The sequence below is a fragment of the Populus nigra genome, chromosome 11 (assembly GCF_951802175.1).
Source record: "Populus nigra chromosome 11, ddPopNigr1.1, whole genome shotgun sequence".
In the NCBI taxonomy this organism is placed as follows: domain Eukaryota; kingdom Viridiplantae; phylum Streptophyta; class Magnoliopsida; order Malpighiales; family Salicaceae; genus Populus; species Populus nigra.
Genome location: NC_084862.1, coordinates 15,467,933 through 15,482,447, shown reverse-complemented (window position 1 = coordinate 15,482,447; position 14,515 = coordinate 15,467,933). Strand labels below are relative to the sequence as shown.

General features: G+C 31.9%; 1 protein-coding gene across 1 annotated transcript; it reads right to left on the bottom strand.

Moving 5' to 3' along the window:
* Nucleotides 1-2,235: 2,235 nt before the first annotated feature.
* LOC133668356 (disease resistance protein RUN1-like) lies at nt 2,236-7,033 on the bottom strand. Its single transcript, XM_062088146.1, has 7 exons — nt 6,963-7,033; nt 6,296-6,791; nt 5,044-6,151; nt 4,677-4,952; nt 3,673-4,569; nt 2,820-3,432; nt 2,236-2,498 (listed from the first exon to the last, which is right to left on the bottom strand). Exons 2-7 carry the CDS (start codon nt 6,784-6,786, stop codon nt 2,440-2,442), a joined length of 3,444 nt encoding a protein of 1,147 aa, XP_061944130.1. The 5' UTR covers nt 6,787-6,791; nt 6,963-7,033; the 3' UTR covers nt 2,236-2,439.
* Between the last annotated feature and the right edge of the window lie 7,482 nt (nt 7,034-14,515).

Here is a 14,515-nt window from a genome sequence, read left to right as displayed (position 1 = left end):
ATTATCTTGAATCCTATCAGGATGCAACAAGTTTTTGCTTAATTCGGTACACTCTTTACACTTATCCCCTTGGATGACTGGACTGAAGGTGTCATGATAGTCAACGCCTGGGCATTGATAAAATTCCTTGGCAACCAAACGAGCTTGTTAATAGAGCCATTAGAATTTCGTTTAGTGCGGAAAATCCATTTGCACCCCTATTTTGACTAGAGGTAGGAGGTAGGAGTTGTCAGGTTCCCTTTGGAATAAGAGCATTATATTCTTCTGACATGGCTTGATGCCATTTTGTATCTTTGAGTGCCTATGCTGATGTCATGGGTTCAAATCAGCATTCTTGGATAACGAGGTGCGAAGATCCAGTTTTTAAAGAGCTTTGTGAATGTTATTCTTGGCCCTTGTTTGTATGGGATGGTTGTTTCTGATTTACCATCATTTTAAGAATGAAATGTGAAATAAATTGAGTACCTCTATCATATACAATAAACATGTTGTCTTCTGACTGGTCCTTATGCTTCCAAGTTTGTAGACAATGGAATCTAAAATACAAAAATCATTTTTGCGTCTTTACATTTTCTTCTGAGTAGTTAATTCTTGATGAATAAGTTCCCACTATCATATTCAGTAAATGCAACACATTGGAAGATTTGAAAAGGACTAAAAAACAAGACCTTTTTATTTTAAGTTGAGGAAGTTTTTCAAACACCTGATACGCACCTTGCAAGGAATAACAGCGGTATAGAGGGATTTCATCTCTTGATCTGTTCTTTCATTTTCCAGCGCCACAAACACCAAAGTACCAATCCTTTGGATTTTATCATGAAAAATTGCGGTGTTTCAATGTTTGTGGAGACCTCAATCAAATGTCCTATGAATAGAGTTTGGAATTGAAGCTTCCAGGCTAGATAGTTGGTGGAGGTAAGTTTTAATGGAGTTTGGGCCGCTACATTGATGGTAATCAATGTGCTGTGAGATTCATTTGTGTTAAGGATGGTGGTGTTGATAGACATTGGAAGCTAGAAGAGAGAAAGATAATGTTAGTGCTCTGATACCATGAAGAGCAAGAATGAGAAGAACTTATTTTATTGAATCAATCAATCAATCAAGTATATATACAACAAAAGAGAACAGAGCTAACAGAATGGTTAACAGAATTGCCTAATCTTGAGCTGACAGAATATTCTCGGGAGAATAATGCTGGAAGGTTGGAGAAAACAGATTGTACACTTGCTTGTTATAACAGCTGCACACTGATTTGCACAGTGTGTGTTAGTGCATGTCTGTTAACTCTGTCCTCCTATATATATATATTTTTAGTTTTGTTTATAATTATAATGTAGTGGTAAGATTGTGGATGCAACATGTTGTTGTTAATGCCTAAGCTGAATAGGTCCATTTTTAACAGAAGATTTAAAATCAATAAGAAAAGGAAAATTGATGATGAAAAGTGTTTTCAAAGCGTAAGATTCATTGTGGTTGAGTGATCATTCATTGTTATCACATTTTATTCTCCGTTACTTTGAATTTTGGTGATTGTGAGATGTAGTTCTTCACTTTGGTATCATTGACATCCTCCAAGATTATGATATCAGCAAAAAACTATTGTTCATATTGAAAAGGGTTGCATTCATGAAAAACTCCCTTTTTAAATGTTTATTTGAACTCAAAACCAATATAACAATATGTGAGTTTACTCGTCAATTTCAATCAACACATTAAATCATAGATGAATATGAAAACATAAGAACTAAATACTATTTTCTAAGACTACAAGGATAAATTAATTATTTTTTAAATTAGATTATTGTCACCGGGTTTCTCTAGGTTTGAGCGATGCAAGTTTGGTGTTTTAACAATGTTTATGTTTTTTTTATTTAATAATAATCCGAGATTTATTATTAATTGGTGTTCGTGCCATGAAGCTAATGAAAAACTGGCAAGAAAAACAAAAGTTGTATATACAAAAAGAAAAGTGCCAAAAAATAGTAAAAACCATGCAATAATACATAGCAAGATCTTATAGCCAAAACTAACAGCACTTTACTTATTAGATTAATTAAGGATGCTCTCATAACTTTTCTATGTATCGGTAATTTTAATCAATTATTTTAAATTATAACATTAAATGATAAAGAACCAACTCAAATACTATATCCCAATCAATAATCTCTTCCTAGAAAACCAATTTATTTCTAACTAACATCAAGGATTTTCATCTTCTGAAATGAGGAAAAAATAAAACAATATTCATCAAAATTTGTAACTTGAAAATATAAATTACATCATGGATAATAATTAACAACTAGGTTGTCCAGTATAAAAGCGGATGGAAAAGATTTCAAAGAGCATTCAATAAAACTTCCAAGCTTGGAAAATGATCTTCAAGCCAACAAATACATATCAACATGTCAGATGGAAGTATCGTACTGATTTGGAGCAACTTCAAGCATCTCTATTTATCAACATGTCAGATGGAAGTGGCAATTGAATTCTTCTGTACCCTAAAAAACCATCAAATTCAATAGAATTTTCAAATTTGAAAAGAAAGTTAAATGTGCATGATTGTATATGCATTTTGTTATTACGAACAAATTCCCATCACTTTTAATTAAAAAACTTACTTTATAATAAAAAAGGTTAATATCACATCTTTTTCATTTTTGTTTTAAAATATCGAGTTTGAAATAAAATATAAAAACATTATTCAATTTTTTTATTTTAATGTAAAAAAACAAAAATCAATTTTCAATATTTCCTAAATAAACTAAAGTGATTTTAAATATAATAGAATAAAAATAAGTAAAGGAAATATTTGTTCTTACCATGAATCCATATATCGAGGGAAAGTTCTTGCAGCCACGCAAATAAAAAGTCACTCCATTGCTTAGGTGTAGACGCTTTAATAAAACCACAATGGGGATGAGGAAGCAGATGATACAGCAGTGATGAAGGCATCACTATATCTCTTCTCACTTCTGACTCTTCAAATGAATCTAACTTTCCTGCGATCACATGAACCCCACATTTTTTAACGTGTACGGGTTTGCATTGCAAACCGTTGTACACCGCATCCAGTGATGGCACTGAAGAAATGTATAGCTCAAATTCGTCATCTCCACAGTAATCTTCCATTGCCATTTCACTTGTACTTATGTATCTTATCCATCCCGCCCATCTTGGTCTGAAAGACTCTGCTGTTTGTTTATCATCCGCAAACAATTGAATACCATTGCTTTTATTTCTTATGATAGTAATAATGCGAGTCTCAAAGGGATAATAATATGGGTCTGGACAGACAAACCCAACAACTAAGCCATGGAAGACTGGAGGTATATGGAATGACAATGAGCATCCTTCTCCACTGTAGCTCATCCAATTTGGCATCTCATCAGGAATGTGGGAGATACGATACGGGTGACGACCGTTGCACATTGCCTGTATAAATATATTATCATAAAATCAAGAAAAAAATAAAATAAAACCAATCAGACTTTAAATATTTAATAAAAAATATTATTAAAGATGATATTTATTTTTTTAAATAAAATAATAATAATAATGATTATTGCCTATATACATATTGATTTCAAGAAATGCTCAGATTTTAGACATTAATCAATGTATGTGCCAATTGTGTGTTTCTTCTTGTGCAAAAGAGACTGGAAGAAATAGTACCTCAACAACGCTCTTCTGTAATTTCTTTGGTGAATGCCTGCGGTTAATAACTTCAATAGTCCAGAAACTATTACTTAGACCTTCGATGCCCTGAATCTCTTCTAACGAATAACTTCCATTTAGATATATAGAAAATTCTTTTTTTGACTGGATTGGTATTCTTACTCTTTCCAATGATTTGCAAGAACATGCAACCAAACAGTCTAAACTTGAGGGAAGATCTGGGATTGATACAAGATTGTTGCAACGACGGACCGTCAAGATCCCTAGCTTGGGAAGGAAGCCGATCCCAGAAGGCAGGCTAGAGAATTTGTTTACATCTAGATCCAATTCTTCTAGAGCAGACAAACCCCTAAAATCAACACAGTTAGTTGCTCGATCAGACAAACCACCATTAGAAAGCTTTAGATGTTTCAGTAATCTCCATTCAGTGAAAGATGTTGGCAGCCAACGTTTCAAATTTGAAACACCTGCTGAAATCAAAGAACAACTTGGTGGAGTCGGACTGCATCCACGCAATGATAACCTTTTAACATACTTTAATTGCCCAATTGAAGAGAGAAATCGCTCATTTTGAATCCCATCGGCTAGCAGCTCAGTTAAGGATTCCATATCACCCATGCGTTCTGGCAATTTCTCAAGTTGTGAACATCCAGAAATATTAAGAGTTTCAAGAGACTTTACATTACCAATGCTTTCAGGGAGAGTCTTCAGACTCCAACATCCCTCGAGATTCAAGAAAACGAGGCTCGTCGAATGTCCAATTGATTGATGCACCTCAACTAAATTTGAGCAACGTTTCAGCTTTAGTTTCTCTAGACTTGAACTGTGCAAGTTTGGTGTTTTAATAAGGTTTTGAGAATGACTGAGATCAAGGATTTTTAGCTTGTCAAGAATCTGTCATGATAGAGAGTAAAATAATGGAAATTAATCATAAAAAGTCATAAGATGTAAATATAAATTACGTACAGGAGAAATGTTGGGGATTGTAAAATGTTTCATACCTTTTTTCTTTTCCATAGTTCTTTGAGGTTACTGTACTGCATATCAAGAACAACTAGATTGTCCAAGGTAAAATCAGATGGCAAATATTTCAAAGGACATTCATGCCAACAAATCCACATCAACTCTTTAGAAAGCAGTTTGAAGGATCCGGTGAGATGTGCTCCATTGATTTGGAGTAAATTTAAACGTTTCATTTTTGCAAATGATCCTGTGCTTAGTGATTTAGCTTCTGATGCTCTCATATCCAGTGCAAGACCCTCTACAACATCCGTACCCTAAAAAAAAACAATAAAACTTTCATATGATTATTTGTAATAAGTTTGACTAGAAAATACGCATGGCTATGTGTATGCATTGAGCTCGTACCTTCTGCTGCTGAAGTACCTTCCATGCATCCTTTTGATTCCAAATTCTGGTCCTCTTTCCAGGTTCTTCTGAAGTACATTCCATGCATCCTTTTGCTTTACAAACGACCTCCCTTCCCATCTCTCGTAATAGATCATGCATGGTTACCGTCTCTCCCAATATTTCAATCAGAGACCTTTCACGGAGAGTTTCCAAAACAACTTCTGGATTGGGACGGCAACGGGCTCCTAGCACTTTTGCGACGTATTCTTTCTCTATACCAATAAAGAAGCATGCAATATCAAGGAATGCTCTTTGTAGTTCACCATCAAGTGCGTCAAAACTTATTAGAAGCTTTCCTTGAATATCTGGGTTTGGAATTCTGCTCAAGTTGTCAATTTCACTTTCCCATCCACGTCTGTTTTTCCTGTACAGAAGAGCTCCTATAACCTTAAGAGCTAAAGGAAGTCCTCCACAGAAATCAACGGCTTTCTTCGAAAGCTCAATATAATCTTCTGCTGGCTTGGTGTCCTTAAAGGCATGCCAGCTGAAAAGCTGAAGGGACTCGTCTGGTTCCAATTCTTCGATCTCATATGTTAGATCTGCTTCACGAAGTACACTTGAATCTCTTGTTGTAATAATTACTCTACTTCCGGGACCAAAACAACTTCGCTCTCCCATCAAAGCATTTAGCTGGTCCAGATGAGCCACATCGTCAGCAACAACAAGAACTCTTTTGCGACAAAGTCGATCTTTGATCATAACCTTTCCTCTATCGACACAATTGATGTTAGCAACATCTTGTTTTAAAATATCATGAAGAAGTTGCTTTTGTAAAAGAGCCAGATCATTGAATTGTTTTGATGTTTCATTGATATCCGAAAGAAAACAGCTTCCATCGAATCCATTGCAGAGTTGATTAAATACAACTTTGGCTATAGTTGTCTTTCCTATTCCTGGCATCCCATGTATGCCCACAATGCGTACATCATCTGTTGCAGTATTTAGAAAGTCATAAATATCGTGAGCAAGATCCATACCTACCAGGTGCTCAGGAACATATAAGCACTCGCGACGTAATTTATTCAACACATCCTTGATAATCCCTTTGATAAATTTTGCTTCATGCCTGCTCACAGAAAAAAGGCAAGTCATCGATAGCAAGTCAATTAAGTATGTTAAAAAGAAATATTTTATTACTTCACATTGAAAAATGTAATGTAAAATTACTCCATAAACGTCTGCAAGTGAATCTTAGAGAGAAAAGGAATACCCATTTGCCATATCATTGAGACTCCATCCAGATAGGTTTCCGGCATCCTCAAGAGCTTTTCTCCACTCCTTCACCAACTTCTCTTCAAAACGCTCTTCATGCTTATCAAATGCCTCTGCAAAACTGCCAGTCTGTTTTCTCACATCTGAAGGGTCAATGTCATAGAATATAGGAAGAGCAATCTGACCGGTTCTCTTCCTTTTGCACTTCAGAATCTCTAAAAGTTCATTGAGACACCATCTAGAAGAAGCATATCCTTTTGAGAAGACAACTATGGATATCTTTGATTCTCGAATTGCCTCGAGAAGATGCTCGGAGATTTCTTCTCCTCTAGGAAGTTCATCATCATCTCGAAAAGTGTGGATTCCTGCTTGATCTAAGGCAGCATATAGATGATCAGTAAACGTCTTGCGAGTATCTTCTCCTCTAAAACTCAAGAAGACATCATAGGCCCCTTCTGGTCTAGAACGAGAAGACTCTGGCTCTGCCATTTCAGCTGCAGAATAGAAGGAACAGTCAATTAGCAATTTAAGCTTAATAATGAGAGAGCATAAGAGAATAGCAACTGCAGTTAAACATGAAACAAGCAAAGCTTTCACATTATTGTTATTGGTAAAGACATGAAATTAAAGCAAGAAAGAAGCAAAGAAGAATTAGCCGTATATACCTGTTTATAACAAAGAGTTAGCTATGAAATTGCAGCAATCGGAGAAATGGGGTGTTCAAATCGAATCAGCAGTTCATGTATATATAGACAGAATTTTTTTATTCTCGTTAATTAATCCCTGGAGTATTTTTTTAATTTTTAAATATTAAAAGAATTATTCCACTACTATTCTACTAAACTTGAAAAATATGTAAAAGTTATTCTATAACTAACATTTGAATGATACTGTTGGCAATTGTATTTTAAAATACGGTTTGTATTTCAAATTTCTATTGAGTATGAGAAATTATTGTTGATTAAATTAAAAAGAAAATCAAGTTGTACAAGCATGCATATAAATTCACTTGTTTGGATTCAAAATTCTCAAAACTAACTAGAGACTGTCACCGACATCAATCTATTTATTTGAAAAACTTTAATTTGTATGGGAGAGTAGTGAACATTATTTTTTAAAATATTTTTTTATTATAAATATATTAAAATAATATTTTTAAAAATTTATTTTCGATACAATTCAAAAACATTTTAAAAAGCATGGTTCGATCATATTCTCAAATATATCCTCAAACTAAATTTAATCCCGCCTTATTCTATTTTGTCTAGCGATGGAGATGATAGCATGATTTATAAACTGTTATATAACTCAATCTTGGCAAATAACTCCTCTAGTGATCCCGGTTAAATAATTTATTTACTTTGCTCGACAATCATGAGTTTTTATTTAAGTAATGAACTAGCAAGGGAGTTTGTTTCTTATAGTTATTAATTAAAACAATTATTTTATTATATGATCAATTGGATTAGGGATTTGAGAGATGAATATTAGATTACACATTACTCTTTTGACAAAAAAACTTAGTGCTATTTTCCACATCAATGTGTTAGATTACATAGTTACCTAACAAATAATAAAATCAATACCCTAAAACTCTTCTTTTTTTTTTGCATTATTGTACTTTTTGACCATAAAGTAATACCCAATTACTGTTTTTTTTTTATGAAGAAATGGTTGAATTATGTTTTTTCAAGTATTTTGTTTATTTTAAATTTGTTTTCGTGGCATGTTTTATTTTGGTTTTTTAAAATTTACTTGGTTTCAAATTTCTTTTTTTACGGATTTTTATCAAAAAATTTTTTAAATCTCAATTATATTATTATCGGTTATTCATTTTTATCAGGTTTAATGATACTTCAAACTACTTTTAATTCCTCTAGTATGATTCTCGTGCTAAGGTGGTCCAGCGAGGGAGACCAAACTACTTGGCGAGCTGGAACTAAAAAAAACAATTTATGGGACCATCATTCTATTGTTGTGGGGAAGATAATTTTGTCCTTCCCTTTTGTTTCCTCTGAAGACATAAAGTTAATTATAATTAATTAATAATTTGAACAATCTCGAGCATGCTTAATTTAATATAATTTCATTTCAAAAAGTACATTTTATTGTAAAACTATATCTTTTATTTGTAAAGACTTATTAATTCATCTAAAAATTTAAACTATTAAAATAAATTCTAGAATATAATTTATATTATTTTTTAATATACTTCCTAAATTAAAGTCTTTTTAATCAAAACCTACAAAATTACAGATTAAAATTTACTTATTGGTAGTTTCGTGTTATTTAATTTCACCCATCTTTTATATTTATTAAGAATATTTTTTTATTTTTTTGTGTTTTTTTATTAAGAATATTTTAATTCATTCTATTCTTTCACTAGATATATTATAATAGGAACTGATACCATTTATTCAATCTACTTTCTATTTTCTTGTTATTATCTCTAATTTATTATTATTAGAGATATCAGAAAGATAAACATAATGGTTAACATTTTTTACGAAATTGTAATAATTTTATGACTTGTTGTTGCATTAAAAATTAATGTAAATTTCAAGATACATTTCATATAAATTACTCACAATTATTCAATAAATATGTAAACCAAAATCCTTAGCAAATTTCTTACAAAGAAGCAGTGTACAATTAAACACATAATATAATTAATTCTAAATTTAAATGATAACAATAAAAATTGGTAATAGATGATCAATATTTATCAAATATTAATCAGAAAAATATCTTAAAAATTTCTAGTTACAACCAGAGACTAAACTATAATTGTTTTAGAATTTAGGGACACAATCTTAATTTCTCAAAAGCAAGGACCAAACTGTAATCCTTCCATCATCAACCCCGAAACATATTTTCCATAATTACAATATGAATCTTTCTATACAATTCTTCAATATTTACCTATTATGTTTCAAATATTCAAATTTCTTAAGGTATTTACTCATGACATCAAAATATATCAATTAATCAAAGCTTCACACCAACCCATCCCTGACCTTAATTACTCCAATTCATATTCATATACACTTATTACTGCCCACACACAAATTAATTTAAATAATTCCATATAACATCAACTAATATCATATAAAGCCTAGAATTCAACAAGTTTATATAAAGAAATAAACATAAAAAATATCATCCTGAAAAACCAATTTATTTCTAAGTAATACTATTCTTTAACGTGTACGAGTTCAAATGAATCCCAACCATTGCTTTTATTCTCTTTAACGTGTACGATGCACTGAATATATGCATAGTCCCAATTCCCAAGTGGACCACAGTTGCTGCTATTCGTTCATCTACAAACAATATTCTTCCGTTGCTTTTATTCTTTATAATAATGTGTGATAGAAATAGCAAATTTCATTTGTCTTCCTGCGCTCAGATCCTTTGCAAAGTTTCCACAACAACTGGATCCACGCGTTAACATTATTTATTGAGGTCGAAAAGGTTATTGCTATCAAGCTCTTCCAAGCTAGCTATTGTTGATCAATGTACCAAAAACACAGCACAAAATCAAACTAAGATTTTCATTCCCCTCCATTCTTGTTTTCTCTTGAACCACGCGTTCTTCTTTTATGTGTATCATGCTAAGGGTAATAAAAAAAGAAGAAAATAAACAGAGGAGATTAGCGATGATTTCAATTATCTGATAATTACACAAAACCTTCTCTTTTATTGAAAAAAAAAATAAAATTCGGTGGCCAAAACGAAAATAGGTAAAGACCAAAGAACCCCTGGCCTCATGGTTTAATTTTTTCCCACTTAAAAATAAATTCGTAATTTTATTATAGCAATGTATAATTAATTGTGTCTAGTACCCTAGTAAAACTTCACTCGCGATTTAGAGTTTTTGTTAATAGATCCAGAGATTGGTTTTGAAAAGCTATGAAGACTGCTTCTCTCTAAAAACATTCAGACTTCTTCGTGTCAATCAATCCAATCCAAGGCAACCATGAAAGACTCTTGGGCTAAAGCAGTGCGAACACCAACTTTTATTTGCTTCTTTTTGCCAAAGCCATTACACTGAGTGAGAAAGTGGTATAAAGCTCTCATAGTAGTTCCCACTTTCACACTGAGTGGAAAGTACTCTAGTAAAACTTCACTCGCGATTTAGAGTTTTTGTTAATAGATCCAGAGATTGGTTTTGAAAAGCAATGAAGACTGCTTCTTCATAAAAACATTCAGACTTCTTCCTGTCAATCAATCCAAGGCAACCATGAAAGTCTCTTAGGCTAAAGCAGTGCGTACACTAACTTTCATTCGTTTTTTTTTGCCAAAGCAATTACATCTAAGATAGAAAGTGGCATGAAGCTCTCATAGTAGTTCCCGCTTTCACACTGAGTGGAAAGTGGGAAAGGAATTTCCACTTTCCACTCGAAAAGGATTAAAGCATTCTAAACATGGTTTTTTTTTTCCAGTCGAGGAATTTTATCAAACACCTGATACGCGTCATTAAAAAATTAGCAGCCCAATAAAAGGATTTCGTGGTTGTAAATCAAAGCTATTTTATCTTTAAGTCTTCTGTCCTGTCGAGTATTAGTCGAAATTACCTCTCTCTCATTCTCACTCTCATACTGAAGGAAAATCTAATGGGGTGTTTGCTTTTTCATTGAGTAGGCCGTGTAAAGAAGGGAAAGGGAAAAGAAAGATGGGGGCTGTTTCCTTTTGCTCTTTTTTCTTTTTTAATTTCTCTCTCTATATATTGAAAGTTTGAAAAACTTTATAACAATAAAACACTTCATACTTGGAATGCATTTTTGCGTTCCTTTGAACAATATAAGGAATACCCTCAAACTCTTTTTTCTTTCATTATTTCATCCTTTTAGCCTAAATTAATATCCAATTACTTTTTTATGAAGAAAAGGTTGGATTGATTTTTTTCAAGCATTTTATTTATTTTGAATTGATTTTCATCGCATGTTTCATTTTGGTTTTCTTAATATTAATTAGTTTCAAATTGTTTTTTAAACAATTTTTTATGAGTTATTTATTTTTATCGGGTTTAATGACACTGTAATTCAACCACAAGAGAAATAAGGAAATAGATGATATGACGGTGCTGAAGGTATCACTGTATCTCTACTTAAAATGAATCGGACTTCATCACATGGATCCCATATTCTTTAATGTGTACCGCAAACTCTGTTGGCTCAGAATAGGGATTTCCACTTTCCACTCGAAAAGGACTAAAGCATTCTAAACATGGTTTTTCTTTTTTCCAGTTGAGGAATTTTATCAAACACCTGATACGCGCAATTAAAAAATTAACAGCGGGATAAAGGGATTTCGTGGGCGGCAAACTCTGTTGGCTCAGAATAGGGAGTCTTTCTTCCTAACCTTCAAAAACAAGTAAATTAAAGCTTCCAAATTTCTAGCTAATAATATGTCTACGGAGCCTCGCCCACGTACTACAGTACAGCATAAAATGGAGGTCTCTGCTAACTTTTTACGTCACCGGGGTAGATAAAAGGAAGTTCAAGATTCCATGTTGCGCTCCATTATGAGCTAGTACGTGTTCGGTACTCCATTTAGATGCTGAATGGAAAGTTCAAAATAATAATAATAATAATAAAATTTTATTTTGTATGTTTATTTTAAAAAGAGTACTAAATAAAATGTTATTTTACCATTTTTATTATTTTGCATATCTTATAAAAATACTAAAATAAGATTTAATAGCTTTTTTTCCTTTATTTTTGTTAAATATATCTTTTTTGGTTTTTTTTTATAAAATTATCATAATTTCATAATGTATATTACGAGTTTCGTTAGTTCATTCTCTTTTTATTTTCTTTAGTTCACTCTCTTTTTATTTTTTGATGGAATGTATCTTTTTGGTTTAACTTCAAACAATTGAATACAATTATTTTGTTGATATTAATTTATGGTATACAATTACCTGTAGATTATAATTATCTTGAATAGTCACAATATCAACAAATTCAATATCAACTAATTATCTTGTTTCATGCATGTACTCATTACTTTAATTATTTTAATTAGATTGTCAAGGGTGTTTTCTTTATTTTACACTTTAATCTCCTAGGTTTGAATCTTATCTAATTTATAAATAAATTCTGATAAATTGATCATGATGTGGAAATGAAAGTGTTAAAAAGATCACTGGGAGTGGTATCATGATTAATTTTGACAACCGTTGTATATTAGCAATTCCCACATCACGCCTCATATACAGCATTATGCCTCCTGATTGTTCGTAGCTTGACCGATCAGATTCCCAAAATAAGCTGGACCGTTAGATGAGCATACCGTGCTGTGAGTTCCAAATGAAACCAATTCGGTAAATATAATTACTCCACCAAATAAAGTGGACTTCGCGTAGGGGAAAACAGAAGTGGTTTCTTATTTAACACACAGGTTTTTTATTATGCTTTTTTTAAAATATTATAATTATAGTTACTTCTAGTTATAGATATTAGTATTTACTTATTCTACAATAAAAAATCATTTATTTTGTAAATTATTTAATTATTCGGTGACTATATTGCATGTAAATGATAGAGAGTAACTCAGATTTAATAAGAGATAACCTTGGGGAAAAAAAACTAATATTTAATTTGTAACATTACAAACTGCTTAATTATATATTGACTTATTATGGTATAGAAATTTATATTATTATCCTGATATTTAATTAATTTTAATGTAATTTTTATAAGTATAATTAAAAAAAACTTGTTATGTTAGAGAAGAACAAAAGTATTATTTATTTTAGAAATTAAAAAACTCTAATTCTTTAGCTTTCTTGCAAATACTTTGCTAGTAAGTCAGCCAATGAAAAACTCTAATTCTTTAGCTTTCTACTTTGCTAGTGAGTAGAAAGAACCAGGAAAACAGCCCTACATAAATTTCAAGTGAAATTTCCAGTCAAGTGAATATATTAAAATAATATTTTTTACTTTTTTAAAATTTTTTTTGATATTAACACATCAAAATAATTTAAAATCATAAAAAATATATAATTTTTTAAAAAAAAAACAAAAAAAAACATGATTTATAATGCGTTCTTAAATACCCTAAATACGCTCTAAAAGTGAGAAGGGATACGCTTTCTTCTTCCAAATAATCAATAAATAATGAAATATGAATCGGTCAACGAAATTATTTATATTCATGTACAGGAGAAGTAATGTTTCATTGAAAAGTGAAGAAACTTCCTCGTATTTTTTAAAAATTATTAAAACAAAGAAGACTGCTTCTTTCTAAGAACATTCAGACTTCTTCAACCATGAAAGACTCTTGGGCTAAAGCAGTGGGAACACTAACTTTTATTTGTTTCTTTTTGCCAAGGCCATTACATCTAAAGATAGAAAGTGGCATAAAGCTCTCACAGTAGTTCCCACTTTCACGCTCAGTCCAAAGTGGATAGTTCCCGCTTGCCACTCGAAAAGGACTCAAGCATTAGTGGGAGCTTCTTGCTTTCTTAGATAGAAACAAACTTTTACCTGGTCCTATTCCAGGCCCTTGAAACCATGGTTGTAAATCAAAGCTATTTTATCTTTAAGTCTTCTGTCCTGTCGAGTTCTATGTGTAGTCGAAATTACCTCTCTCATTCTCACTCTCATACTGATTGAAAATGTAACACATGCAGGAAATTGCTCAAGCGCGTATTGGTAAAGATTGAGCAGCAATCAAATTCTTTAGCCACATGTTTATCGATATTGAGCTGGAATTTAGAGTGGTAACTTTCGTGGTGGTTGCTGATATTGGAGTATGAGTGTTCTTTGGAGTACGGCTGAATTGATTTTCTGAAATAATATCCACATGGTATTCACACGATACCAAGGGACGAAAAGATAAATATTGAGCTGCGCGCATGCCAAGAAAATGAGAAGATACAAAAGGAAAAGAAGAGAAATTCTTGAAGGTTGGGACTTTAGTGCTCGCCTACGAAAGTTGGGACTTTATTACCAGGAAATTTCCCATTTTTATATACGATCTTATCATTAATTGTATATCATGTCTTTTATCAATTTTATTTCAAACATAGTTTATACAAAAGGAAAATAAGCTATTATTCAATATTGATGATCAATAAAACAGATTTTGCTTCAACACACCTTCTTTGGAGTACGGCTGAATTGATTATGTTTGTGATTTGTCGTCCCATCTTTATTAATATGATTGTCGTCCAATAAAATCTATACCTTCGCTGGGTGACCCAGTTTGG